General features: G+C 46.0%; 2 protein-coding genes across 4 annotated transcripts in view; one reads left to right on the top strand and one right to left on the bottom strand.

The window, feature by feature from the left end:
• The first annotated feature begins 961 nt into the window (after positions 1-961).
• On the top strand, positions 962-7,237 carry LOC117396671 (uncharacterized). 2 transcript variants are annotated; one of them, XM_058992121.1, is made up of 6 exons: positions 962-1,079; positions 3,873-3,940; positions 4,562-4,615; positions 4,807-4,875; positions 5,700-6,185; positions 6,549-7,237. In XM_058992121.1, exons 1-6 carry the CDS (start codon positions 1,034-1,036, stop codon positions 6,558-6,560), a joined length of 735 nt encoding a protein of 244 aa, XP_058848104.1. In that variant the 5' UTR covers positions 962-1,033; the 3' UTR covers positions 6,561-7,237. The 2 variants fall into 2 exon arrangements, with proteins under 2 accessions (XP_058848104.1, XP_058848103.1); XM_058992120.1 differs by lacking the exon at positions 962-1,079 and adding an exon at positions 1,170-1,281.
• Positions 7,238-9,285: 2,048 nt separating this feature from the next.
• Positions 9,286-26,821, bottom strand: part of LOC131698704 (cytoplasmic dynein 1 heavy chain 1) — a 41,182-nt gene continuing 23,646 nt past the window's right edge. Inside the window, exons 45-78 of one of the 2 annotated variants that reach the window (XM_058992117.1) lie at positions 26,501-26,615; positions 26,219-26,380; positions 25,846-26,060; positions 25,527-25,731; positions 25,055-25,228; positions 24,636-24,755; positions 24,282-24,402; positions 21,944-22,139; positions 21,256-21,373; positions 20,830-21,045; positions 20,366-20,578; positions 19,960-20,087; positions 19,697-19,850; positions 19,446-19,592; positions 18,963-19,113; positions 18,070-18,323; positions 17,534-17,668; positions 17,346-17,440; positions 16,855-17,029; positions 16,502-16,577; positions 16,253-16,413; positions 15,381-15,492; positions 15,030-15,090; positions 14,085-14,208; positions 13,525-13,638; positions 13,117-13,287; positions 12,661-12,878; positions 12,457-12,560; positions 12,092-12,300; positions 11,620-11,773; positions 10,975-11,117; positions 10,523-10,691; positions 9,968-10,095; positions 9,286-9,712 (exon numbers count right to left, since the gene is read on the bottom strand). In XM_058992117.1, the coding sequence (XP_058848100.1) occupies positions 9,584-9,712; positions 9,968-10,095; positions 10,523-10,691; positions 10,975-11,117; positions 11,620-11,773; positions 12,092-12,300; positions 12,457-12,560; positions 12,661-12,878; positions 13,117-13,287; positions 13,525-13,638; positions 14,085-14,208; positions 15,030-15,090; positions 15,381-15,492; positions 16,253-16,413; positions 16,502-16,577; positions 16,855-17,029; positions 17,346-17,440; positions 17,534-17,668; positions 18,070-18,323; positions 18,963-19,113; positions 19,446-19,592; positions 19,697-19,850; positions 19,960-20,087; positions 20,366-20,578; positions 20,830-21,045; positions 21,256-21,373; positions 21,944-22,139; positions 24,282-24,402; positions 24,636-24,755; positions 25,055-25,228; positions 25,527-25,731; positions 25,846-26,060; positions 26,219-26,380; positions 26,501-26,615 (5,167 nt within the window). In that variant the 3' untranslated portion in view covers positions 9,286-9,583. Of the gene's footprint in view, positions 9,713-9,967; positions 10,096-10,522; positions 10,692-10,974; positions 11,118-11,619; positions 11,774-12,091; positions 12,301-12,456; positions 12,561-12,660; positions 12,879-13,116; positions 13,288-13,524; positions 13,639-14,084; positions 14,209-15,029; positions 15,091-15,380; positions 15,493-16,252; positions 16,414-16,501; positions 16,578-16,854; positions 17,030-17,345; positions 17,441-17,533; positions 17,669-18,069; positions 18,324-18,962; positions 19,114-19,445; positions 19,593-19,696; positions 19,851-19,959; positions 20,088-20,365; positions 20,579-20,829; positions 21,046-21,255; positions 21,374-21,943; positions 22,140-22,852; positions 23,049-24,281; positions 24,403-24,635; positions 24,756-25,054; positions 25,229-25,526; positions 25,732-25,845; positions 26,061-26,218; positions 26,381-26,500; positions 26,616-26,821 lie in introns of both variants that reach the window. The other variant, XM_058992116.1, reaches the window with a different exon arrangement.

Below are 26,821 nucleotides of genomic sequence, written 5' to 3'. Positions count from 1 at the left end.
AAAATACATTTGAGAGTGACTCAAGTATCACAAAGAAACTGATGATTTGGCTGACCAGATCTAACCTGTTGGGACATTTTAAACCCTGCTTCGTGCCCCTCATTGCAAAAATAAGAACATTTGCATCATTTTAATTGTGGTACACATGTCCCTTATAAATGAAAGGGGTCTGAATACATTCAGCCTTCTGGTACTATGCACATGAGCAATGCAGGGCACATCAAGGCACTATCTTGGCTGTAGAAAACATGACAAGCTCTTATTTCTAAGCTTAGTAACCTTTATGTGAGCCTGTTACATTTCCATGCAGTATCTTATGCACACACCAGTATTAGGATCAGGTAAACGGCACTTTCATTTCAATTACAGAATAATGTTTAGATAAACAAAGTGGGCATAGTAAATGTAAATTTGTAATTTCTCCAAGGTAGACGGCTTGAGAGCCTCGCGTCCTGCTGACAGATCCCTTACATGATGCTTGTTGGCATTTAATGAGGCGTAACTTTGCCCAGTGGAAAGGATGAGTGTTTAATGTGATGACAGTAACTTTCTCTCTCACTCACTCACTCACTCTCTCTCTCTCTGTTTTGTTTATTATAAGCAGATTTGTGAAATGCAAATTCAAAAGTTGAAATTAAGAGTACCGCTACTTTGTTTTCAAACACACTTTCCATATACTGTGTGATATTTTGTAACAACTGCAAGTCACGTCTGCTAAGAAATGAATACATCATAATAATAATAATAGAATAAGCCAGATCGAAACACACACACAGTTTGAGTTTATATATATACACCTGCACCATACACACACACACACACACACACACACGATAGGCTCCATAATATGGAACATAGAATTTGTATTGAACAAATCATTCACTTTTAAGCAGTAAATTGCATTTTAATAATTGCATTGGATTTCACAGGCAGCGGGGGACGTCAAAGCTTGGGTCTTATTATTAATAAACATGCAGTACCCTTCTATGATCTCACGGCGGCGCCAAAAACACGTAAAGTTTCAGATACCGGAATGTCGAGCAGGCGTAGAAAGCGCAGGCAGAAACAGGCAGCGCAAGGTAAATATATCGAACATATTTTAAATATCAAGCGTACAAAAACAGTAACCTTCAGCTAAACATTTCACATATATATGTATATTTAGAAGAATTTGCAGTCGCTTTTCATTGTTTTTAATCATTCGCATTGCATTATTTTATTTTATGTTTAAAAATATCATTCACTCGGGTTTTCACCCGGAATCGTTTAGGCTTGCCACCGGTAAGATTATTATTATTATTATTATGATGATGATGATGATGATGATGATGATGAGATGGTTGATGCTTTATCAATAATCGTTTCTATAGCATAAGTGATGTGCTGTGCTTTGTAATGTATCTGCTTTTGGATCTTATTCAATTGTGAAACGCAACACCAGCAGGGCGGGTTCAAACGAAACTAGGATTCGGGAGGGTTGGGATTTGAAGCTCAGCTGCACGTTAAAGTTTGCAGCTTTCAGAGTCGAATTAGGAGATGTGTTGCTGTGTTTGTGTGGTATGGTGTTCTGCGCAGTCAAGTCATAGAGGTAGGGGATGTGTTGCTGTGTTTGTGTGGTATGGTGTTCTGCGCAGTCAAGTCATAGAGGTAGGGGATGTGTTGCTGTGTTTGTGTGGTACGGTGTTCTGCGCAGTCAAGTCATAGAGGTAGGAGATGTGTTGCTGTGTTTGTGTGGTACGGTGTTCTGCGCAGTCTAGTCATAGAGGTAGGAGATGTGTTGCTGTGTTTGTGTGGTACGGTGTTCTGCGCAGTCAAGTCATAGAGGTAGGAGATGTGTTGCTGTGTTTGTGTGGTATGGTGTTCTGCGCAGTCAAGTCATAGAGGTAGGAGATGTGTTGCTGTGTTTGTGTGGTACGGTGTTCTGCGCAGTCAAGTCATAGAGGTAGGAGATGTGTTGCTGTGTTTGTGTGGTACGGTGTTCTGCACAGTCAAGTCATAGAGGTAGGAGATGTGTTGCTGTGTTGCTAAGTATGTATTGTGAAGATGTATGGAAACGGGCATCGCCTACATTTTAATGATGGGTGTTTTTACAATAAAAATAATTTGTAATCCTGTGGGTCAAAAGGGGATGTCACCTTGTTTCTAACTTGGTCACAGAGTCCACAGCCAAACCCAAACTCCTGTTTCTTTGAAATAATAATAATAATAATAATAATAATAATAATAATAATAATAATATTGGTGGCTGAGTTCTAGAGTCGGGCTGTTCTTCAGTAGAGCACGGGTGGCTCCTCATATGGAATGCAGAGTTACCAGTTCAGTTTCATTAGGGTGAGCTGCATATACAATGCCTGCTGAATCTCAGAGCCTCAATAGACAAAATCCAGATCACTCTTCTCCAGATTAATTTTGAAGAAGCCCCAGATGATCTTGAGTCGCGTAGTACAGTGCCGAGGTGCGCAGGTGTAATCCATCCTCACTGACTGGGAACAAGGGGGATGAATTGAGAAGCACGTGTACCTGGATCACGATGCCTGATCACTTCACAAAAAAGCAGGACGGGGCCAAGGCAGACATGTCAGTCCGTCCAGCTGTGCACTTCTGTAAAGCAGGACGGGGCCAAGGCAGACATGTCAGTCCGTCCAGCTGTGCACTTCTGTAAAGCAGGACGGGGCCAAGGCAGACATGTCAGTCCGTCCAGCTGTGCACTTCTGTAAAGCAGGACGGGGCCAAGGCAGACATGTCAGTCCGTCCAGCTGTGCACTTCTGTAAAGCAGGACGGGGCGAAGGCAGACATGTCAGTCCGTCCAGCTGTGCACTTCTGTAAAGCAGGACGGGGCCAAGGCAGACATGTCAGTCCGTCCAGCTGTGCACTTCTGTAAAGCAGGACGGGGCCAAGGCAGACATGTCAGTCCGTCCAGCTGTGCACTTCTGTAAAGCAGGACGGGGCCAAGGCAGACATGTCAGTCCGTCCAGCTGTGCACTTCTGTAAAGCAGGACGGGACGAAGGCAGACATGTCAGTCCGTCCAGCTGTGCACTTCTGTAAAGCAGGACGGGGCCAAGGCAGACATGTCAGTCCGTCCAGCTGTGCACTTCTGTAAAGCAGGACGGGGCCAAGGCAGACATGTCAGTCCGTCCAGCTGTGCACTTCTGTAAAGCAGGACGGGGCCAAGGCAGACATGTCAGTCCGTCCAGCTGTGCACTTCTGTAAAGCAGGACGGGACGAAGGCAGACATGTCAGTCCGTCCAGCTGTGCACTTCTGTAAAGCAGGACGGGGCCAAGGCAGACATGTCAGTCCGTCCAGCTGTGCACTTCTGTAAAGCAGGACGGGGCCAAGGCAGACATGTCAGTCCGTCCAGCTGTGCACTTCTGTAAAGCAGGACGGGGCCAAGGCAGACATGTCAGTCCGTCCAGCTGTGCACTTCTGTAAAGCAGGACGGGGCGAAGGCAGACATGTCAGTCCGTCCAGCTGTGCAGGAGCGTCTTGTCTGGAATATGTGCTTTACCTGTCAGTCACAGTACGGCTCAGAAGCTGCAAGAAAATGAAACACACCAACAAGAAGATTTTCAATGTATAGGCTACGACTCCTCTGAAAGATATCGGAAATAGTTTTGTAGTAATTGGTTATGTCTAGTAATAGTATATTGCTGAAGTATGCAGGGCTGGTAATAAGACTCATATTGCAGAGCATGTTCATCCATTCCAGGTTTTACTATGAGCTTGATTAGCCATGGTGTATGGGTGACAAACTCAGGTGTATCTTATTAAACTAGTAATAGCAGGAATTGATCAGACTGCTATGTAACGGGAGTCTTCAGTTTCTTTGCTGGCAGTATCGTTCTCTCTGAATTGTGTGTCTCCCCCTGCAGGACTCAGCGATGGGAAAGATGCACAAAGGAGCTGGGAGAGTGTGGAGAGGCTGGCCTTCAAATACATGGTAAATACACAGGCTGGCTGATCACACTGACACCACATAGCAGCAGCACTGAGGCTACAGTGATTGCAGAGAAGAGGTGAGGTGCAGGAATGACACGTGTTTTTGATTTTCTAGAGCGTCCTTCACACCACGGCATCCCAGAGCGCAGTACAAAGTTCAAAACAAAACAAGAGCACTCACGTGTACAATACACTCCAGCTGCAACCTCTCGCATGTCTTTGTGTCGGACGATGTCACTTTAAGATGAGCTTTACTGATTCTAACAGCACTATACACTACCATATATCTATATCTGGTCCTGGGTGTGCAGTCCACCGCACTGCAGGTCACAGTGGAGAGCTTTGAGTTTCATTCTGCTCTCAGAGGTCTTGTTCACCTTTCATTCAAATTGGATATTTTCTTTTTTAAACGTTGCTTGGGCTGCCACCTGGTGGACGAACATGGTAATGGTGTCATTATTAAAAAGGAAAACCTGAAGTAAACTAGAACTATAAAGCATTTCAGTCTGTGACGTGTGAATACAGCCCTGGGCCATGGGTGGTACCTTTTAATAGGACATGCTGATTTTATATATATATTTAAATGTGGAACTAAATTTTTTTTTCGACTCTTCTTTCCAAGGAGAAATGCAAAGTGGAATCGAGCACGGACTCTGACTCTGACACGAGCCCCGAGGTAACTGTGAAATACGAAGGAGTTTCTACACTGTGACGTTAACTGGGACACACAAACACAAATCACACCAGCACACAAAAACACATTCTCACCAAATATTGAACCATCTCAGCAGATCAGCTTAAAGGTTAATGTTTGGGAAAGATTTAATTATTGATTTATTTTATGTCTTGATTTTTCAATATAAACAGGGATGTGCGTCAAGTACGTCTGAAAGTGGAGCCGCTAAGAAGGGGCCCGTGAGCCGGTACAGTCTCCCGGTAAGAAAGGGCTGGATCACAGCGTCCCGTGAGCCGGTACAGTCTCCCGGTAAGAAAGGGCTGGATCACAGCGTCCCGTGAGCCGGTACAGTCTCCCGGTAAGAAAGGGCTGGATCACAGCGTCCCGTGAGCCGGTACAGTCTCCCGGTAAGAAAGGGCTGGATCACAGCGTCCCGTGAGCCGGTACAGTCTCCCGGTAAGAAAGGGCTGGATCACAGCGTCCCGTGAGTCGGTACAGTCTCCCGGTAAGAAAGGGCTGGATCACAGCGTCCCGTGAGCCGGTACAGTCTCCCGGTAAGAAAGGGCTGGATCACAGCGTCCCGTGAGCCGGTACAGTCTCCCGGTAAGAAAGGGCTGGATCACAGCGTCCCGTGAGCCGGTACAGTCTCCCGGTAAGAAAGGGCTGGATCACAGCGTCCCGTGAGCCGGTACAGTCTCCCGGTAAGAAAGGGCTGGATCACAGCGTCCCGTGAACAGCTACAATCTCCTGGTAAGGGTACTGGTCTTCTGTTAAACTGTTACACACTCAAACGCACTTGTTCATTCTTTAGTATTTCTAAAGGTGTGCAGGTGTACGGGCCAAAACACACCCAGTTCCCCATTAGCAGCCAAACTAGTGATCCATCATCTTGAACCCGTTAATCACAAATATACACACTGTCTGAAAAGGCATGACATCCAGCTGTGTGTGCGTGTGCGTGCGTGCATGTGACAGTGATTACTTTACATCGGTATTATATTAGGTTTGTTTATATAATCACAATTTGTATTTGGCTTTAAAACCACATGCGTTGTGAGTACGGCCCCTCGTGTGTTTCCTGCAGTCCCTGGATCCCTACGATGGTTGCTCAGAGGATTCCTCGGATCTGTCTGACTGCAGCCTGAGGAGCCGGCAGCCCATCACCAGCAATCCCCCCCGCGGTGTCCCTTCCACAGAGAAGGAGTCTTTCCCCAAAGACCCAGGGAAGTGTGGAGCTGCCTGTGTGAAGCTCCACGCAGCCGGCTCTAAAGCGAGCCCTCCCACCGACGTGCACATGAGGTCTTCCAGCGATTCTGAGACCGCAGCATCCAGGAGCCTGAAGAGAGAGCCGCTGTGGCAGAGGGCTGTGGACTCGGGGATCCTCACAGAGTCTCTGGGACAGTGTGCTTACGTGAGCCGGACTCTGGCCAGGCTGCCCGAGAGCCCCACCTACAGGGTGAGGCACAGCCCCCCCGCCCCGGACTCCATGCCGAAGCGCAAGCTGGGTTTCCCGGGGCCGGACACAGCGGAGCGTGTGCACAAGAAGAAGCAGCGCGTCGTCACACTGGAGGTACGGAGAGCTCTGGCTTTCATTCATCTGAGTATTGAGAAACATGTACAAGTACAGCCTGGTTGAGCTTGCTCAGGATTGTGCTCCCTGGCAGTACAGCCTGGTTGAGCTTGCTCAGGATTGTGCTCCCTGGCAGTACAGCCTGGTTGAGCTTGCTCAGGATTGTGCTCCCTGGCAGTACAGCCTGGTTGAGCTTGCTCAGGATTGTGCTCCCTGGCAGTACAGCCTGGTGGAGCTTGCTCAGGATTGTGCTCCCTGGCAGTACAGCCTGGTTGAGTTTGCATTCAGCCACACTTTTGTAGACTACATGTGTGCATGTTTGCAAGAAGCTGATGTTAGTCCTCCCTGTGTGATTCTTTCCAGGACACAGAGTGAAGACGGGGCTCTGTTTGTGGGGAGACGTGATATTCTTCCCCGGACACAGAGTGAAGACGGGGCTCTGTTTGTGAGGAGACCTGATTTGCCTGTCCCAGTCACTGAGGCACTTTTTTTGAGGCAGTTTGTTTGTAGGTCTTGATTGTGTAAATATATATATTTTGAAGAGTGAATTTAATTTTGAATTTTGAAAGCATAATTTAGGAGAAAAAACCAAACATAACAAACTGAAGGGTAATATCCCAGTGCTTGCGTTTGTGGAAGACGGTTCTGAAATTGTGAATGTAAATAATAATACATCTGCACGTCAAAAAAAAAAAAAAAGTAAATTAATTTATCTTGCAGTTTAATAAACAAATTACCAAACTTCACCACAATCTGTAAGAAACAAAAATGGTACCTGGTTTCATTTGTTTTGTTGTTTTTTGGTTTGTTACACGAATGCGTATCAAAGGCACTTCCCTGGGGCTGGAGTCATGAATCCACAGGAGGCGAGGCTTCTGTCTGCTGCTTCCCCCTCAGCGGCTGCTTCCCCCTCAGAAACCCTTTGAGATGCGCACTTCATATTGTCAGCGTAGTGGAAGATCCTGGCTGGGGTTTCATTTAATGGTTCTCTTCATCCTGCCCTGTCAACTCATATGCCTGCCTTATTATAATCAAACAACTTTTAATTTCAGGATGATAAAAAATAAAACATTTCTAGTACTTTTTTGTTAATCAATCCAGCTGCTTTATTTTACACAGTATTTTTGGTTATGCACACCATTCAGTTTGATGTCAAGAATAAATTTTTCAGGGGTCCCAGAGCAGCTCGCCTGGTACAGCACAGCTGCAGGGTGCGCGGGGTGAGTCGTGCGCTGCAGGTCTGCGTTCTGGCTCGCCTGGTACAGCACAGCTGCGGGGTACGCAGGGTGAGTCGTGCGGTGCAGGCTTGCGTTCTGGCTGTGTGAAGTCGCTGGTCTTTGCTGGGGATTTCCGAAGGGCGCGCTGCATTGGCTGGTGCTCCTGTGTGTTAGGGAAGCTGGCTCAGTCGTGGGATTGGAGGACACCTACTGTCTTTGTTTGTCTCATCCCCACATGCTTTTCTAGAGAACTAAGGACCTGTCCAACAACCAGCAAGAACCAATGCTTACGTTAGTTGCCAACCTTCTGTCATATTTACAATTGCTTGCAAGTATATTTATAAAAAAAAAAAAAAAAAAAAGTTTTAGTTCTTGAGTAACATCTGGAATGGTTGGATTTTAAACCTTGAGACAGCTTTTCCTCTAAAAGCTGTCTCTTTATTGTATTGCCTGATTTGTTTTGCACACCTCTTTTCACACAATCAGTGCAGATAGTCATTACGCATAAAACAAAAACCCCTTCAAGTACAAACCTATCTGGGCTTGGAAGATGCACCAGCAGTTCTGTCAGCGAGGTGAGACTGCGTCCTAAGATCTTAATTCCCAACAGTACAGTATCCCTGGTGACTGGGACATTGTGGAGGCCTCTGTACAGCATCCCTACAGTACAGCTGCAGTCAGGATGAAATATTTAACTTCAGTTCTTGATGGTATTAAGCTGAGGGAACACAAAGCCACTGTGTGGCTTGGAACTTGTTTTCAGGAGACTAGGTTTCAGGCCACTGCCTGACACAAGGGGAGATTTGGGATTCGATGCAGCAGTTGCCTCAAACTAAGTCTCCTGGACCCAGGTTTCAAGCCGCTGTGCCTGAAAAAGTGGCTTTGTGATCCCTGAGCTTTAAAATCCAGGTTGCTGTGACCCACTCTTGCAGGAGTCATGTGCAAGCCACATCACTGCATGCAAGTCACGGTTACCCTCGAGTTAAACGGTAGAGACACGTACAGTGCTACCTCAATATTTTGCTAACTGACTGACACAAACTGTAATATTAAAAAAATAATTACCAAAAGGGCCCTTATGTAGTACATGTACAATCAACTGTTAACATGGCCCAGCCATGAATTAACCGCATCTGTGAAACAAGGAAACATAATGTGGCCTTGGAAATGTATATTCACATGAGAAACCCAAACCTAGTTCATTTCCACCTCTCAAGTGCAATCTCCTGAACAAGCGGCAGCAGGATCTTGTGGAAAGTGCAAATCAGAATAGCTGGATTGGCTGTGAAAGCTACCAATGCAGATTCAAGTGCTGGATACATGGGTGGACTAGACGCCAGCACCTCTGCAATTGATATGGATACATGGGTGGACTAGACGCCAGCACATCTGCAATTGATCTGGATACATGGGCGGACTAGACGCCAGCACATCTGCAATTGATCTGGATACATGGGCGGACTAGACGCCAGCACATCTGCAATTGATCTGGATACATGGGTGGACTAGACGCCAGCACATCTGCAATTGAGCTGGATACATGGGTGGACTAGACGCCAGCACCTCTGCAATTGATATGGATACATGGGTGGACTAGACGCCAGCACATCTGCAATTGATCTGGATACATGGGTGGACTAGACGCCAGCACATCTGCAATTGAGCTGGATACATGGGTGGACTAGACGCCAGCACCTCTGCAATTGATATGGATACATGGGTGGACTAGACGCCAGCACATCTGCAATTGATCTGGATACATGGGTGGACTAGACGCCAGCACATCTGCAATTGATCTGGATACATGAGTGGACTAGACGCCAGCACATCTGCAATTCATGTGTTTCCGTTTGTTGAAAAGGATGAAAAACGACAGCATAAGGTAATGGGAGACTTGCTTTATTATGGATTACAACAGTACCAAAACACAAAATACCTTCTCATTTCCTTCATAAATACACATGCATATTCCTTCTTTAAAACATCAGTTTGACCACCTTCTATTCCTCAAACCTCTAGACTCACATCTCTCAGACCTTCTTTAAACAAAAACCAGAGATTCTGTAACACGGGGCTGTTTGAGCAGCTTCGCCATGCTAGGTACTACTGCTGCTACACTGCTATAATTCTACTTGAAATGGGGGGTTATTTATTTAGTGTGCTGTTCTGTTAAGCCCTCGTTCACTCTGTGCACAGCACTGCGACCCCGCGCTCGTAGAAGCTGTGCGGACCCTCCTTGGTTGCGATGTCGAAGTCCACAGTGAAGATCAGGTCGGCACGAGTGAAGTTCAGATACACCGGCAGAGTAACCTGGGGAGAAAACGCACGGTAATGAAGTCCCTTCATTAGCAGAGTAACCTGGGGAGACTTCATTAGACACCCCCTGCCCCCAACAACAAAATAGGATTGCCTAGCATGCTAGGCAATATACTATATAAATAATTACACACATTTGTGTTTACGACTCGCAGGACTTCTACTTCAAAGTTTATATAATGTTGTTTTCCAGTACACTAGTCTGCTGTATGCTAGACGGATCCTCCAGGCAGAAGGCATGCCACTCACCGCGTTGGCTTTCTTCTCGGTGCTGGTCTGCTTGAGCCAGTGCAGCTGTGTGAGGGGGAGCTCAGTGGAGATGGTGTTCGACAGGGACAGCTTGTTGTTGCTGCATGTGGCTCCCTGGAGCTTCAGGCCTGGAGAGGTGGAAAAATGAAGCGGCTCTGTCAGTGCTACAGAAACACGCCCTATAAATGGTTACTTTACAGCATTAATACAATATATTTTAGAAACTGAAATAAATGTATTTATTTATTCATTCATTCACCACTGCCTCCCAGAGTTGCTTTTGTAATATCTGTATATGTGTGAATTGGATGCATGTATCAAATTGCCAACTCCATAGTAAATCTGGATAATTGTACCATGTTAAGTTTCCTATATATGTATATTTTATAATGCATAATGTTTGTTCAAAGTTTTGGCCTAGAGTTCACACAAACTGTTTTAAAATTTCTAAATTTTAAATTTAAAAAAATCGTGACTGAAGGACTTACATGACTCAAACAAATGGTTCTGTTTTTTGCCTCTGTTTTCCAATGCTATAAAATCGCAGCTCCCTACCTTTGATTCCAAAGCTGCACGCATCCAGCACAGTGTTCTGGGAGGTGGTAACATTCACTTCCAGGCACAGCTCCTCCAAGGACCAGCTGTTGGCCTGGGCAACGTACTGCCTGGTGGCTGTGATGTAAGCCTCGGGGACAAACAAGCCACCGAGACACACGTGGATGTTCTGAAGCACAAGAGACAAAAACAACACAAATCAGCAACCTCTGAAGATACATCTTTAACTCAATAACACATTTAAAACATGGAATACCAAAGAAAATCACATTCAAGAGCACCGCTGTGCAAAACTAATGCACCAGAGACAGTCTGGCACCTGATATAACAAAATAATCTCTCTCTCTCTATCTACACACACTATAACTGACTGTGGTTGTACTCCTAGCTCAAGACTCATGGGAAATGTTTTCCTTTTTCTCCCAGAATACATTTTCGTTGACCGTTCCCACCTTGAGTTCCTTGGCTCCTCCACTCGCCGCTGCCTGGGAGATCTGCTGCAGCTGTTTAATACGGTCACTGAAATCAGTCACCCACTGGATCACAGTCATGGAGGCTGGAACAGTGTAGCGAGACCAGCTGCGAGGCAGGATACCTTCATACAGGAGAGAGAGAGAGAGAGAGAGAGAGAGAGAGAGAGAGAGAGAGAGAGAGAGAGAGAGAGAGAGAGAGAGAGAGAGAGAGAGAGACATGGGGTTACACAATGACATAATAGTGCTTAGGTCAGACAAGTACAGACATAGTAGGAGCAGATCGAGAGATCTGCAAGTGCAGACTAAACGGGTGACTCTTCAGGAGGAACTAGCAACCAATACTTGTAAGTGCAGCACGGAAACCAGGATCAGAGGAGCAGACAGGGCAGAGAGTAGTGAGGGTATGGAATGGGTTGCAGAGCCATGCTGTGGATGCTGGGATCCTTTGATCTCAAAACCTTGTCTAGTTTGAGTCTAAAATCACAGCTACTGGGAACCAGACAAGCCCAGACGGGCCAAACGGACTCCTCTCACTCAGAAATGTTCTCATGTTGTTATGAAGGGCGCTTCAGGACGGTATCTCTGATGCAGGTTACGTGCAGCTTCACGGACTCAGTGCAGTACCTTTGACAAGCTCGTTGATGAGAGTGCGCAGGTCGTTGGTCTGCTTCTTCTTGCCCTCACACACCTGGATCACGTCAGTCAGGTCCTGCCGAACGTCCTGCAGCATCCGGGCCCCCATCTTCACCTCTCGCTCGAAGAACCTGAACAGGGGGTCCTGCGGGAACAAAGGGGGGGGGGCACACTGAGTTATTCTTAAAAATAAGAATCCCCCTTCAATAAACTGATGTTATTGTTAGCCAAATGAAACAGACACGCAATATCAGTATTTGATTTGGTGTTTTTCCATCACCAAGCAGTGGTTTTTTAGAACAGCTGTCTTTGGTTAGCATTATCTCGACTGTGCGTTACTAGCTGTCCTGTTGTAACTCAATAACAGAACAGCGGACGTGCATAGAGAACGATGAGAGAGCAGCGTGCGGTTGTTGTTTAGCTGCTGATAAAGCACAGGCGCTGTTTGGAGCGGATTGATCACCTTGATGTTCTCCACGGTGCGTTTCAGGTGGTTCAGGGTCTGGGGGATGAGCTGCAGCCAGTTGCAGGCGGTGGTGTGCAGCGTTCTCATCCAGGCGGGCTGGCTGTCCGGGGTGGAGTTGGTTCTCTGTTTCTTTTCAGTCTCGTAAGCCAGGTCGTCCTCATCCTCAAGCAGCTGCATCTTCAGCATTTTTCTGATCATGTCGATGCCTGAAGCACAAGAGGGGCAATAAAATATAGATCTCTCTCTAATCTCAGAAGGTAATTAAAAAAAAAAAAAAAAAAGTTAAAATCATGCCATGGTTAAAGCAAAACAAAAGGACAGCGAACAAAGACAGCCCTGGACCAATTCAAATGCTCCGTTACCCTGGGTGGTGAGAAGAACCTTCTCGGCGTTGCTTGGCAGACCCAGCCAGGACGGAGTCTGTGTGTCAGGCAGCATCTCAACCCAGTGCACAAACTCCTCACGCCTGGGTTAAAACAACAAGACAGTAACAGTTAGAAGAGCAGGCCTGCCAAGAGCAAACACACTTATTCATAAATACATCCCATTAGCGAGACTGCGAATACCTGATGCCGTCGGGCATCTGGATATCTTTGTGCCCGTCCACCTTTGAGGCCAGTTTGAATTCGCTGTCGAAGCTGCCGGTGGTGAAGATGCGTTCCAGAAAGGTGTTGAGCAAGCGCTGGTCGAACTCGTTGTCAATGCGGCCGCCGTAGATGGACTGGGCCATCAGGGTCTTCAGTGCAGCCCACGGGATCTTATCAGGGGAGATGTTCTGGCGGCCCTACAATACACAACAGCAACTTTTCATGAATAAACCAGAAACCCAGGAGAGTCAGGGGTGTGCCTGTCCCATCACAACGTTAAAAACTCTTTCCATTTTACATGTTACAGGCATATGGATAACAAGTTTCAGTAAAACAAAGCCCTTATGCACTCAAAATGTAATCCCTAAAACAGAGAGAAGAGAAAATGCTTGCGTCCATTCGCCGTGCTGCTCCTCCCCACGGCAGCGCGCTCACCTTGGCAGTGTCATCGAGCCAGGTGTCCACAGTGTCACAGGCAGAGCGCAGGTCCGACTCTCCGAACTCGTACTTCTTGGACCAGCCCAGGGGAGCGTAGCGCAGCCGCTCCTGAATGATGGCATGGAACCAGGCCAGCAGGAAGTACAGGCGGGCGCGCTCATTCGGAGCCTGCAAGGCAACAATTGCTATTACATTAGGGTTATTATTGGATTAAAGTTTCAAGTTTATGAAGCTCTTTTTCAACTGCGAGACACTTTATTGGTTTATTCCCATTTAACCTAACAATAACTAGAAACAAACTTCCAAAAACATACCTAAACAGGGCCCACAGTTTGAAAAACAGTACAATTGCATGCATTTGTCTCCAATAGTTATTGATCTATATGAACACAGCCGGGCTGGTACCTTGCACATCCGAGCCACAGGGATACTACTGAAGGTCCTCAGCATGTTGGCCTTCACTCCAGGAGGAGGTTCAAACACAAAGATGCGCCCGGCACGCAACAGGTTCACTGGAACCTAGGGAGGGGAGAGAGAGAGAGAGAGAGAGAGAGAGAGAGAGAGAGAGAGAGAGAGAGAGAGAGAGAGAGAGAGAGAGAGAGAGAGAGAGAGAGAGAGAGAGAGAGAGAGAGAGAGAGAGAGAGAGAGAGAGAGAGAGAGAGAGAGAGAGAGAGAGAGAGAGAGAGAGAGAGAGAGAGAGAGAGAGAGAGAGAGAGAGAGAGCGAAGACAGCAGTCAGAGCCCATTGCTAACTGGCAACAAGGAGTCATCAAGCAGATTTGTAACTCAGATTAAACCATTACCCACTGCATTCTAAAGATTAAAAATCTTTAAGCACAGAAATGATTAGTTAAACAATTGTGCTGAAAAGATAGGAAGATACAGGATGTTACTCATCCTTAAGGAAAAGAAACAAAACAAAAAAAGCAGTTTAAAAAGGATGCGGAGCTGGAACCTTTGCTTTACCTTGGGGTTGATTTCCATGGTGAGGAAGAGGCGGAAGCAGGCGTGAGGCTGCATGGAGTGCAGCTTCTTCTCCAACTGCATTAGCCAGCCAGGGGCCAGGTGGACATTCTCCAGCATTACCCACCTGTGTATCAAGAGCACAGCACTGTCAGATAGAGTAACCTGATTCACAGCACTGTCAGATAGAGTAACCTAATTCACAGCACTGTCAGATACAGTAACCTGATTCACAGCACTGTCAGATACAGTAACCCCATTCACAGCACTGTCAGATACAGTAACCCCATTCACAGCACTGTCAGATACAGTAACCCCATTCACAGCACTGTCAGATACAGTAACCTGATTCACAGCACTGTCAGATAGAGTAACCTGATTCACAGCACTGTCAGATAGAGTAACCCCATTCACAGCACTGTCAGATACAGTAACCCCATTCACAGCACTGTCAGATACAGTAACCCCATTCACAGCACTGTCAGATAGAGTAACCTGATTCACAGCACTGTCAGATACAGTAACACGATTCACAGCACTGTCAGATACAGTAACCCCATTCACAGCACTGTCAGATACAGTAACCCCATTCACAGCACTGTCAGATACAGTAACCCCATTCACAGCACTGTCAGATAGAGTAACCTGATTCACAGCACTGTCAGATACAGTAACACGATTCACAGCACTGTCAGATACAGTAACCTGATTCACAGCACTGTCAGATACAGTAACCTGATTCACAGCACTGTCAGATACAGTAACTCCATTCACTGTCAGATACAGTAACCCGATTCACAGCACAGCACGCATTACACCATGGAAAATTGGATTTGAAGAATTTGAAAGCGGCCTGTAAACTAACATGGTTGAGATTTAATAAATAAAAGCAGATGTATATTTGATAAATAAAAGTAATTATTAATATAGTTCTATATATTTACAAACCTGCCAGACTTGACTGCTGTGTTGATGTCCCTGTCTGCTTTGTTGAATCCCTCAGCAGAACCTAGACAGAAGGCATGGGTGAATATTTTAGTCCCGATTCCCCCTTTCATTGTTATCAAGCCAAAATATCTACTTTACCCTCTTTGGTATAAAAACATATGGTATGTATATATATTATAAAAACATTTAATTGCTCGCAAGACTCAATAAAAACAGGTTTCAATACCAAAGCTGCGAAGGGGGATAGTTTTCTGGAGGAGTTTAACTTGGACACTTTCACAGTTAAAGAATCACTTACACTTGGAGGAGAACACCTAGTTACCCAGTGTTCAGAATTCTAGCTGATCTTACCGATGGAAACGGAGGTGATCTGTTTGTTCTGTTCAGCTGCTAGGTCCCTCACAAGACCGCTGGCATCATACCCAGGTACAGAGCACATCAAAACCGGGGTGCTGGGCTTCACCTAGAGGACACCCCCGTCTGGGTTAGTACAACAACTGGACCTTCTACTTTATTAGGATTCTCCAGAAAAAAAACACCTTGTTGCTCTCGGTGGAGGACTGAAAGGGGTTACATTCCTCTAGCTCAGGGACTCTCAGCAGCTTCAGGCTGGTCCTGTAGGCCCGCTATACATTACGCGATGGCTGCAGTGCATTGCACAGAGACAGTTATACAAACTACTCAATACAAATACTAGTAATAAAGCACATCGCAGTACTCTTACTCCTGTATTTAACTAAACAACCCTGTACTTTACATATTTCTAACATTTTTGTAAGAATACAATAGTTGAATATTAGGTAGGACTGTGCCAGAGGGTGATCAAAACCAGACAACCCTGTGCTTTTCACTGTGCTTTTCACTGTGCTTCACTGCACTTTGCTTTTCACTGTGCTTCACTGCACTTTGCTTTTCACTGTGCTTCACTGCACTTTGCTGTGCTTTTCACTGTGCTTCACTGCACTTTGCTGTGCTTTTCACTGCGCTTCACTGCACTTTGCTGTGCTTTTCACTGCGCTTCACTGCACTGTGCTTTTCACTGCGCTTCACTGCACTTTGCTTTTCACTGCGCTTCACTGCACTTTGCTTTTCACTGCGCTTCACTGCACTTTGCTTTTCACTGCGCTTCACTGCACTTTGCTGTGCTTTTCACTGTGCTTCACTGCACTTTGCTGTGCTTTTCACTGTGTGAAAGTGTGAGCAGCATTGCTCCAGGTAGTTACCTCACTGTCCACAATGCTGCCCAGGTCCAGTGGCTGGTCAATGATGGCCATGAAGCTTTCTCCCAGGACTTTGGCTACGAAGTTGTGAGACACGGCCAGGAGGCGGTCGGGGCGGAAAGCCTGGATCAGCAGCAGCTGATGAACCGCCTGCCCGATTGGAGCTGGAGAGAGGACAAGGAGAGCAGTGTGAACAAAGCTAATAAAAACAACAAAACAATCTCCACGCTCCGACACAGACCCAAAACTCACTTGCGGGTTTCTCTTCAGTCCACAGATAGGGCACAGTCTGTTCTGGAGAGCTGCTCTCCAGCCAGATGAAGATTTGCTAAATGAAATAAAAGACAAATAAAATGAGTTAATAACAGCAACAACAGAACAAATCCCACGGCCCACTGTAATCTCACACATTGAAGATTTAAACACATTAATACTGGATACAAAAAAATAAACGACAGAACAGCCAACGTGTGCAGAGGTAGATACTCAAACCTTAAGAGGAAGGGTGCACTGAAAACACCGACTTACAGCAGTACAGAATACAACAACTGTTACTTAAAACAGGAGCACCAGGTTTTTACACATTGAACAGGTAACGCACTTACCTCGTCAGCCTCAACTTTTGAAACAAGGTCCTTAAAGGCAGGCAGGCGACTCAGACGGACCATTGCCTCAGCCTGGTCACTGGTCAGTTCTTTGACCTTGGGCACAGAGGAGCCGGTCAACACAATCTCCTTCCCTCGGAGGAAATGCTGGAACTCTGCATCATACGAGGGCTCGCTGCAATACAGAGGTAAAAACACATGAAAAAATATCTGCATTAGACAAAACGGCGGCAGCAATATGTTTTCAGTCATTTCATCATTTATTGCCTCAGTGAAACGAAACAATTGAATTATTATCATTGATTTAGTTTTTGGAGGGTTAGCTTCCGATTGCCCCCCACAAAAGCAGCCTGCAAAAACATCTACTGATCTCCAGCTGTTCATCTAGAACTTAATTACAAGGAATGCAAGAACGCAAACGTTTTATCTTTTAAAATGAAAACAAACCTGAAAATCAATAGATGAATTAAATCCAGTAATAAACCTTTCACCTGTTTATCCCTTTAAGGTAGATCCTGGCCATCAGCATGGCAAAGGTGATGTGATCGTGATGCAGCATCCCTCTCGCCACTCTATTGAAAGCGATCTGTTGGGGTAGAACACAAGGGGATGGTTACACACGTGGATCTGCCCGCTGTGCTCAGAAACAGCAGCATGCAGTCAGAGGAGGAATCCGGACCTGGAACAGATCTTTGGTGATGATGGACAGGCGGTGGGTGTGGTCAGTGATGCCCTTCAGGTTGGTGTTCTCATACAGCACAGTGTGGTAAATATCCAGGAAGAGGTGCAGTGAATACTGGTAGAGGAAGTGGATCTGAAGCGAGAGAGAGAAACATCACAACCACAGTCACAACTAGCATACAATTAGTATCTTAAACTATAGAAACACAAGTATTAGGGGGCTCCCGGTGTAATGCAATCCTAAATAAAAGGGATGTGTACTTCTAGTAAATGGTTTGTGTTCTAGTTCTGCCACCTAAACCAGCATCCAATGAAAAAATTAATTAATTAATTAATAAATAAATAAATAAATAAATAAATAAATAAATAAATGACAGCGTCTTCTAGACTTTGTTTATGTAATACAGCAAATGGGATGGCTGGGCATGTCAGCAATGTGACAATCAACAGCCAAACTGGAAAGCAGACGCACACTTTGTACAGCAGTCTTGCAAACACATCACCAGTCCAGCTGTGGCCGTGCCGCAGTCTCACCTGGTTGAGCGCCTCCATGGTGAAGTAGATGCTGCTGCAGGCTGTGGACAGGGTCAGGTATTGTTGGGACACCGTCTCCACCTCCTGCATGACGATGTCCGTCTCCTCCACCTTGCGGGTCACCTCGGCCGCCTCCTTCTTCAGGTTCTCCAGCGTGGTGATGATGGTGTCGTCGTCCAGGATGCGACCCTTCACCTCGTTCAGGGCCTGCAGCAGGGACTTCTCGAGCTGCCGCAGACGAAGCTGGAACTCGCCTGCCGATCGATGGGAGAGGAAACCTCCATTAGCAAGAGGCACGCTCGGTGGGAAATGAAGCAAGGCTGTGTTTGGATTCGCCAAGCCTACCGCCAGCATTGGCTTGTTAACGGGGGTGTTGTTAAATGCTTGGACTCCATTCAAATCGTTTAAAAGGTTGTCAAACATGCATGTGAAGTAAATGTTGGCCTTAATGTTTACACAGTAGTAACTATAGGAGTAACTATAGAGTGTTTCATAGTCCATCATGTGGGACTAATGTAGTCATAAAAGACATTTACACTGCAGTCATATATCTGAACCCTTTCAGTCCTGTTATCTTTGCGCCGTATGAAATCCCATTGGAACCTCACAGGACTCCTACGTCCCAGTCCGAGGTAGTGTAGAAATACATGAACAAAATATATGTACTGTTGCCTTGTTCACATGTATACTCAATAAAGGAGTTCCTTTTTAAAATGACATAAAATTCAGGACTGAAAGGGTTAACATCTATTGGGAGTACTTCTAGTTATCAGAGTGGCTACTGACTTTCCAAAGACGTTTAAACGCTTAATAAATCAAATCCGAAAATCGGGCACCCCTCCTTGTTAAGCTTCCAAATCAAACCCCGTAGCTCTGTCAGTCCCAAGGCCCACCTTGCAGTTTAAGGAGGTCCGAGCGCTTCTCATCCACGTCCGGCCTCTCTGCTTTCAGCACCTCGTTGAGACACTGGCTCTGCAAGCTGCTGCGGGTCACGGTGAAGTTCACAAAGGTCACGCGAGAACACAGGTCTGGAGGGAACTCCACCTGGAAACACACCCACCAATGCAACAGTAACAAATCAGTTAAGAATAAACAGTGTGCATTTGGAACCATAGAAGAAGAATCCTGCGTCACATTCTATATTCTGGTGAACAGGATACCTGCCTTGAACTTCCATGAACTTTCTCCAAACTTCTTGATTTTAAAAAATATGTATTATCTCCATATCATATGGCTCACCTTGCTGCGCAGTTGTAATTCTGTAATACTGCTACTTAACCTTCATTCTTAACGAACAAAGCTACATTGTGTTACAGCTGGTCGTGGTTACCAATGAAAAATAAAAGTTCATCACCATTCAATTTCAGTTCACTTACCGTCGGGTCTCTGGTGGAGAGGAAGATGACGAAGGAAGGAGACAAGTCGATGTCCTGGTCCCCGAGAGTGATGAGAACTCGTCCCCCAGTCCTTCGTACCTCTCTGTTCAGGACCGGATTCAGAATGGGGTCGTAACTCTCCACGTCCTGCGATTTTAAAAGTGGTTTAAATCCTCAGCAATCCATGCCCACCCAGCCAGCGCGCTGGAACCCGCGCCCCACCCAGACAGTGTGCTGGAACATGCACCCACCTGAACCAGCAGTGGGTTCCCGAATCGCAGGGCGCTCTCCAAGTTCTTCCTGAAGGCATCGTCCAGGAAGCTGGTCCTGGTGATCTTGCGCTCTTTGTACTCATTCATGATGAACTCTGTGGCTTGTCCAGAGGGATCGATGATAAGCGGGTATCTGCAAGAGAAATTTTCAGGTTTAAAAAAAAAAAAAAGGGAGTGGGCAATTAGCTTACCAGTTGCCCTTATTGGAAAACACAGGATCCTTATACATAAAAATAACCAACCTATTGAATCTCTTGAGCATGATGGCATTCTCAGTGCAGAGGTCGTCAGCAGGCAGGGAGTTGGCCTGCCAGCGCAGCCGCTCGTCAGCGTTCGACAGGTACTCCGTCCTAGCGATGTCCGTGCGGAACTGAAGAGACAATGAGAATTCATAGATAAATGCAAAAAAAGTAGACACTACTTGGATCTCTGTCAATGTTGTCTACCTCAACCTACCTTTCAGTAGGTCTACAGTGAGGAAATGCTAGAAATGCTTCAAAAAGTACCCCACAAGGCAAATCGTTTGAACAGTATCGTTACCTCCTGTTTTTTCATCCCACTTGCCCAGCTACTTCTAGACCACCCTATCAATACAATATATTAATACATTCCAGGAACACGCAGAGCTGCTGAGAAACACGCGTCTACCTGAATGTTGGCCTGCTGCATGTGGTGTGACCAGGTGGTGAACAGATTCTGACGCATCTGCTGATCGAAGTACCCGGCGTAGGCGATGAAGGCTGCGGACAGGCAGCAGTCTCCAGCGATGGTGGACATCTGGTTCTTAAAGGTCTCGCTGGTCTTCTCCCAGCGGTCACGCTCGGCGGACAAGCTCTTCAGCAGGGCTGTGCTGCGGTTCACCTGAGGGTTATCGGGGCAAGCTTATTGGAAACATGGTATATATATATATATATATATATATATATTTTTTTTTTTTAAATCCCTATGATGTTCCATAATCGCAAGGTAAATATTGCATTCCTCTATAAATATCAAGCTACTTTAAAAAGTAGATAAGCCTGTGACAATTCCAGTACACTTCTTCACGGAGTTAAAATTATTCTTATTTATTTTTGCGTGCTTTAGTTGATAAAATAACGTGTGTCCCCCACCTTGGCCTCGACGGCTGCCAGGTCTGCCTTGATGGCCTGTGCCTCGGAGATGAGCACGGCGTACTCCTCCTTGTAGCGGGCGATGCTGGACTCCAGGTCGCGGATCATCTGCTCCACCTCCTCCGCCCTCGACTGGTTCTCCATGGCGTCGTCCTCCAGCTTCTGCAGCTCGTTGCGCAGGGGCTCCACCCTCTTCAGCACGTCCGCGTAATTCAGCTGCGGAGGAAGCAAACCAGCACGCTCGTTACAAATACATTAAAAAAAACAAAACAAAAAAAAAAAAAAACACACAGGTTAATCCTTTTTATAAACACTAGCTTAAAAATCAGACAGTGGAAAAGACATTGGACTGCAGCGGACACAACTGTCACACCTGACACCGGCAGTTCAAGATGACTGACGAAATACTTGCTGTAGCGTCTTTACCTGAGCGATGGCCCATTTCACCATAGGCCCACAAGCCAGAGACGCCCTGTTCACAAGCTCATAGTTGAAACTGGGGTTTGACATGTAGTTCTTCTTCATCTTTTCACGGATGGAATCGCTGTGAAAAACAAACTATGATTAGAAAAAGCTGACAGACAAAAAAGCAGCGGGTTTTTATCATTTTTAGACTGACTGGTGCGGTTTGTTTATTTAATTTCATACACAACAGGATAGTAACTGATGCAACTGAAAACACAGGGTTCCCGAATGCTTACCCCCATTAAGCACTTCCTTATGCTAACCAATTCCATTCTATTAGTATTTCCACCCATTCAGGATACCTGCAGAGACAGGGGTGCAGTGCAACACAGCGTGTTTTGGTTTCCCCTCTGACAGCAATAGGAACCTCTCAGGCAAATGAAACATCCTCTGCGGACACACATCACCCCAGGTGATCCAGGGGACTGCAGACCCAGAAACTCGTCTCGCTTGAAGTCCATCTCCCCATTACTTGATATTTACCACATACAGAGTGCAGATTGTTAAAAGCACAACATGCTACATGGATGAATCACTCAACAAATGTATCCCCATGCACCAGCAGTTCAAGAGCAAAGCAAATGGAGGAAACAAACAAAAAAAACAAACAAAAAAACTACAAAACAACCAAACAAGTGAAAATGGATACCTTAAGTCTTCTGAAACAAAGTTGACTATGCTGGTGATGAAATTATCTCTGACAATAACTTGTCTGATCTTTTTCCAGTCATTAGTCTCCTCACCCAGCAGGAGGCAGATTGACTCTAAAGCCAGTTTTACTGCAGCTGGTGGGTTGGCCATGGCTCTCACTTCGACAAGATGATGCTTCTTAATAGAGCTCACAGCTAGTGGAAGGGTGACAAGAAATGGGTTGTTTTTTTTTAATGCAACATGCAGAGAACGGGGGAGTGCAACCACTGCTGGGGTCGGAGAGAGAAACTGGGGGTTCCCTGGCTAGCAGAATAAAGCGATTGAATGATTTAGAGCAATGGTAACGGAAAGCATGTGACGATCGTCACAGTGAACTTCAATCGCTTAAGATTTTGAATCATGTATCGGTGTACAATCCTCACAAGCAGGGGTTACCCATTTTAAATCTGGAGTCAGACATCACTTCCACAGGGAATAGTCTATTGTCAATAGAGAAACAAGTCAAGCCAGTAACAGTTTTAAAAGGAACCTATTAATGTCAGTGTCATCAGCAAAAGCCAAAGGTTACACAAGGCAGCCCGGTCTTCAGCAGCAACTCACACACACTGCAGTCCCTGCTGAGGACAAGACTAACGGAGACGCAATGGCGTGGCTAAAGTTTCTGTAAAATCTAGAAACCGCGACTTTATACTGGCTTACATTTCTGTAACTATTTATTTATAAAAAGGTGCCGCCCTTGCTTGATGAGAAGTAGAAAAAAAAAAAGATTTTCTTTTTGATTGGTTGCTTTTGTAGAGTTAAAAAAAAAAAAAAATAAACAAACAGAAACACACATCTGCTAGCCAACACGACAATCAGTTTCATTTCCAACACTCAGCAGTGGCTGGACTTTACCCATTTTATTCACCTGATCTCATCGGCAGAAAAGTTAACAATGGTTGGGATGAAGTTCTCCCTCATTATGATGGAGCGGATCTGTTTCCAGTCAGTGGTGCTTTCTCCCAGGAGCAGACAGATGGACTCCAGAGCCAGCTTCACTGCACCAGGGGGGTTGGCCATTGAGCGGACCTCTACCAGGTGCTGCTTCTTTATGGACTTAACGGCTAAGAACGGCCAAGAGAGGGCGCCGCCGCAATGCAGAGAAAGAGCATGAAAGACAGGGTTGAGAAGTTATGAAAACTCAACAGATGATTCGGAGGAGAGGAAAAAAAGAGCAGAGAACAGTACATGAGGAACAAGGTTGAAATACAGCATGTAAAAAAAATAAAACAGGTTTTGAAAAAACAAAATCATTTATTTAAATAAAACCAGATACAATTTATTATTATTATTATTACTTATTTCTTAGCAGACGCCCTTATCCAGGGCGACTTACAATCGTAAGCAAAAACATTTCAAGCGTTACAATACAATGCTCTGAGCCAGAGTCCTGCATTGGGTCGGGTGCCCGGGGGTGGAATCCGAATGTTTTTGTGGTTTGTGGTTCGAGTGCAAGTCAGAAAATATCATTTAGAGTCAGGCTTGGGTCTGAATTTCAAAAATCGCCAAAATCGTTTTCTGTCCTTTCAGCATACTCGTCTGTAGCCCTTTCCCAAATAAGGGATTAGAAGATAAATGTCTAAGCAGTGTTCTTGGTTTGTATTGCTGCTTGTTTGATACGTCGTGAGATCCTTTTATCACATCTGCTTGGTGATATTAAAAACACATGTGGACGAGATGAAACAAAAGACAGCTCAGGGTTTAAATCATGGGGTGGATAATAGTGCGAAACGTAAATCACAAGTGTGGAGTTATTTTGGAATCAAAGAGGATGAAAATAATGAACATGTGACTGGATTCGTTGCTTGTAAAACCTGTCATTATGTTTTTGTGAACGACAGCCACAAAACTGGTACATCATCTGAGAAAGCACAGGTGTAGCTCCCTTTCAACTGGTGGCATGAATGGAATAGACAGGTATTTTATAGTAAAGAAGTAGAGATAGCAAATATGTATAGCCTATCGCATACTGTGACACTGACAGTGTGAGAGGCAGTCGACGGTACACTTGCGGGTCGGGTCGGAGGTAAGAAGGTGGTGCTGCAGCGGGTTGCGGGTTTGGGTCGGGTCCTGTAGTTGCGTGTCCAGGTCGGAAGCGGGTCTCTGGACAGGACTCTGTCTTGAGCAACTACTTAACTACACTAGGGATTGAAATAAGACTCCCATTTAATAAACCCTGGAATGGGTGAAACTGCTATACAATAGGAGTCTTATTACCATCCCAGCACACAGTTACAGACACTGAGCTAGCCCATTCCAAGCTGTACTTCTAATAATATTAGTTGCTGGACACTTACCGTTCTGAGCTTCAAGCACAGCAGGTTCCACCATGTCCAAGTCTTCTTTCACTTTCATTTGCTTGTCTTTAATAATTTCCTGCTGCTTGTAAACGGACTCCTGAATTTCCTGGCTCATAACCTGCAATGCACAGCAACCCACACCAGGCTTAGTTTAGTGCTCTGTCAAGCCAGTGTTAAATAATAGAGTGCGGATAAAAACCAACCTCACTCACACACAAAAAGGGACAGACTCACACAGCTTCTGCTCTAGTACATAGTTTTCAGCACATATTTGCTTTTGATAATACAGTTGGATTTGAGCAATGGAGCTATAGGAGATTACACACCCCCATCACCAGTTTTCAGGGTTACCTTTTTCTTCTCTGCTTCCTGTTGATCCTTCACCATCTTCTTCAGCTTGTCATTGGCTGCCACGTTCTTCACATCCAAGTCCTGGCTCTTGATCCTTAGGTCCCGACGGAGCTCCTCAACCTAAAGGAACAAAGCAAAGGAAAAACTGAAACAAAGACCTTCTGTAACCAGCTGATGCACGTACCTTACAAGCAGCATGTTTAAAACACTATCCATTGCATTGCCTTATGACTGGACCTGCTTCTAGTGAAGGCTCCAGTTCACACTGCTGTCTATCCAAATCCATTTACAGCCTTGAATGGGATACTTGACCTCTAAAATCAAGAGCCATACTGTGGAGCTCAATCAGCCATCAGCTGGCCCGCCCTGCTCGAACACAAAATGGAGTTCCTCTCAGCAGGAGTGCTGATGTCAGTTACCTGGTCCACAGTCTCCTTGATCTTGCGCAGCCCCACGTTCAGGTGCATCTGCTGCTCCTCCAGCTCGCTGCGCTTCTCGTTGAACAGGTTAGCGTAGTGGTTAATGAAGTCCAGGTAGTGTCGCGGGGTGATGGCCATGGTGCGGCCGCCACGCTTAGCCAATCGGTTGTTTGCCTGAAAATGGAGAAAACCATCTGTAACATTAAACCTCACTAGGTGCCTGTAGCACAATGGGGAGAAACGGTCCCTGCTGATTTTGCCTCCCTAAGCCACGGGAGCGCCAGAGCCAATGTGACGCTCCCTTTGGAATCCCCGGTGAAGACCGACGACTCTGCACAGCCAGGATGCGAACCTGCACTGTACGGCTCACCCAGCACACCACGTGGCTGTGTAAAATGTGCAGTTTTGATAAGGAAAGAAAACAAAAACACATAAACCAAACTGCTCTGGGCTGTGGTGTTCTGCTGTTTACCTGGTGCAGAGTTTGATGCACAAACACACAGCTGTTGACGATGGCCTCGCGGTGGGAGGGAGGCTGGGGGAGCTTGTCGTACACGATGGGCATGTAGTCGGGCACAACGTAGTTCGGCTTCTCCAGGTCCATCTTGCTGGTGAACTCTTTGCCCACCTGGTATAACGCTTCTGTAGACCAGTCTCCGAACCAATTCAACACGCACCTAAACAAACAGCGAGGGGCCACGGTTAGTGCTGGCTGGGGCTGAAGACGGATGTCTGTCACCGAATTGATTCAGTTTCTTCTCGTATTTCTAAAAGGAAGCAGGATTGCTGACCTGTTGAAGAGAGCTGGAGAGGTGGCAGCCCTGTCCTTCAGCCCCTCGGAGGATGGGTTCATGGTGAACACCACGTGCAGGTTCCTGATCACCTGGCTCGTGAACCACTTGTACAGCTCCTCGTGAGTGTCCAGCATCAGCCCTTCCTTCTGAGCTCCCTCCTTGCACTGGGTCATCAAGGTGGCGTACTCATCGCCTTCAAACAGACCAGGCACCTGCGCAGGACAACATCAACACAATGACATTTTACATGCCCCCTACAGACAGTTGGTCTTTACTACAAGACCGTGTCTTCTAAAAAGCTCGCTCGCCCCCCCCCCCAGTATGTATAATTTAAGTACAGAAGCACACTAGCAAAATGTTTTCATCTTACCTCGCCGTTGGCCAGCAGTGTGTTCATACGTTCCAGGAATCCTGAATCCAGCACGTTAGATTCATCCATGATGAAAGCGATCTTTTCATTCTTGCAGCCGGAGCGACGCAGCACGGTCCTCAGGTCCTCATCAAAGTCTTCCCCTGTGTATTTCCTATGCACCTGTGCACACAAACCCAGCATTACAGGACTTGAAAGAGATTTACAAAGCTAATTGGTTAGGTTTCATCTGTTTCACACACAAACACACAGAATTGCTAAGGCCCGCTTATAGGACGGCACCTTGATCTGATAAACGCTGAGTCCGTTCATCCAGGCAACAAAGCGAGACAGGGTTGTTTTTCCAGCACCGCTGACTCCGATAAGGAGCAAGTGACCCTGAGGCTGGCGGAAGATCCTGAGAAGACAACAAACATGGATGTTTATAGGCAGGTCATCCAGAACTATTAAAACACTAAATCGCTACACATTCAAAAATAATAAAAAGAAACTCAATACATTCAATGGCAAACATTGAAGATATTCAAAAGGACTTCTAGTCGTTGAATTTGACCAAGTTTGATTTTAGTGTTTCTAAAATTAAAAAAAGGCACTAAATCTAAC

Source organism: Acipenser ruthenus, chromosome 18 (genome assembly GCF_902713425.1).
Source record: "Acipenser ruthenus chromosome 18, fAciRut3.2 maternal haplotype, whole genome shotgun sequence".
Lineage (NCBI taxonomy): Eukaryota > Metazoa > Chordata > Actinopteri > Acipenseriformes > Acipenseridae > Acipenser > Acipenser ruthenus.
Note: the sequence above shows the minus strand (reverse complement) of the source record. Positions and strands in the feature narration are given on the sequence as shown.

Bases quoted from the DNA above. Each gene is read 5' to 3' on its own strand.
- LOC117396671 (XM_058992120.1), top strand. From the start codon at position 1,224: ATGTTTAAAAATATCATTCACTCGGGTTTTCACCCGGAATCGTTTAGG. The intron at 3,941-4,561 runs GTAAATACACAG...CTTCTTTCCAAG, and splicing joins GGCTGGCCTTCAAATACATG to GAGAAATGCAAAGTGGAATC. The intron at 4,616-4,806 runs GTAACTGTGAAA...CAATATAAACAG, and splicing joins ACTCTGACACGAGCCCCGAG to GGATGTGCGTCAAGTACGTC.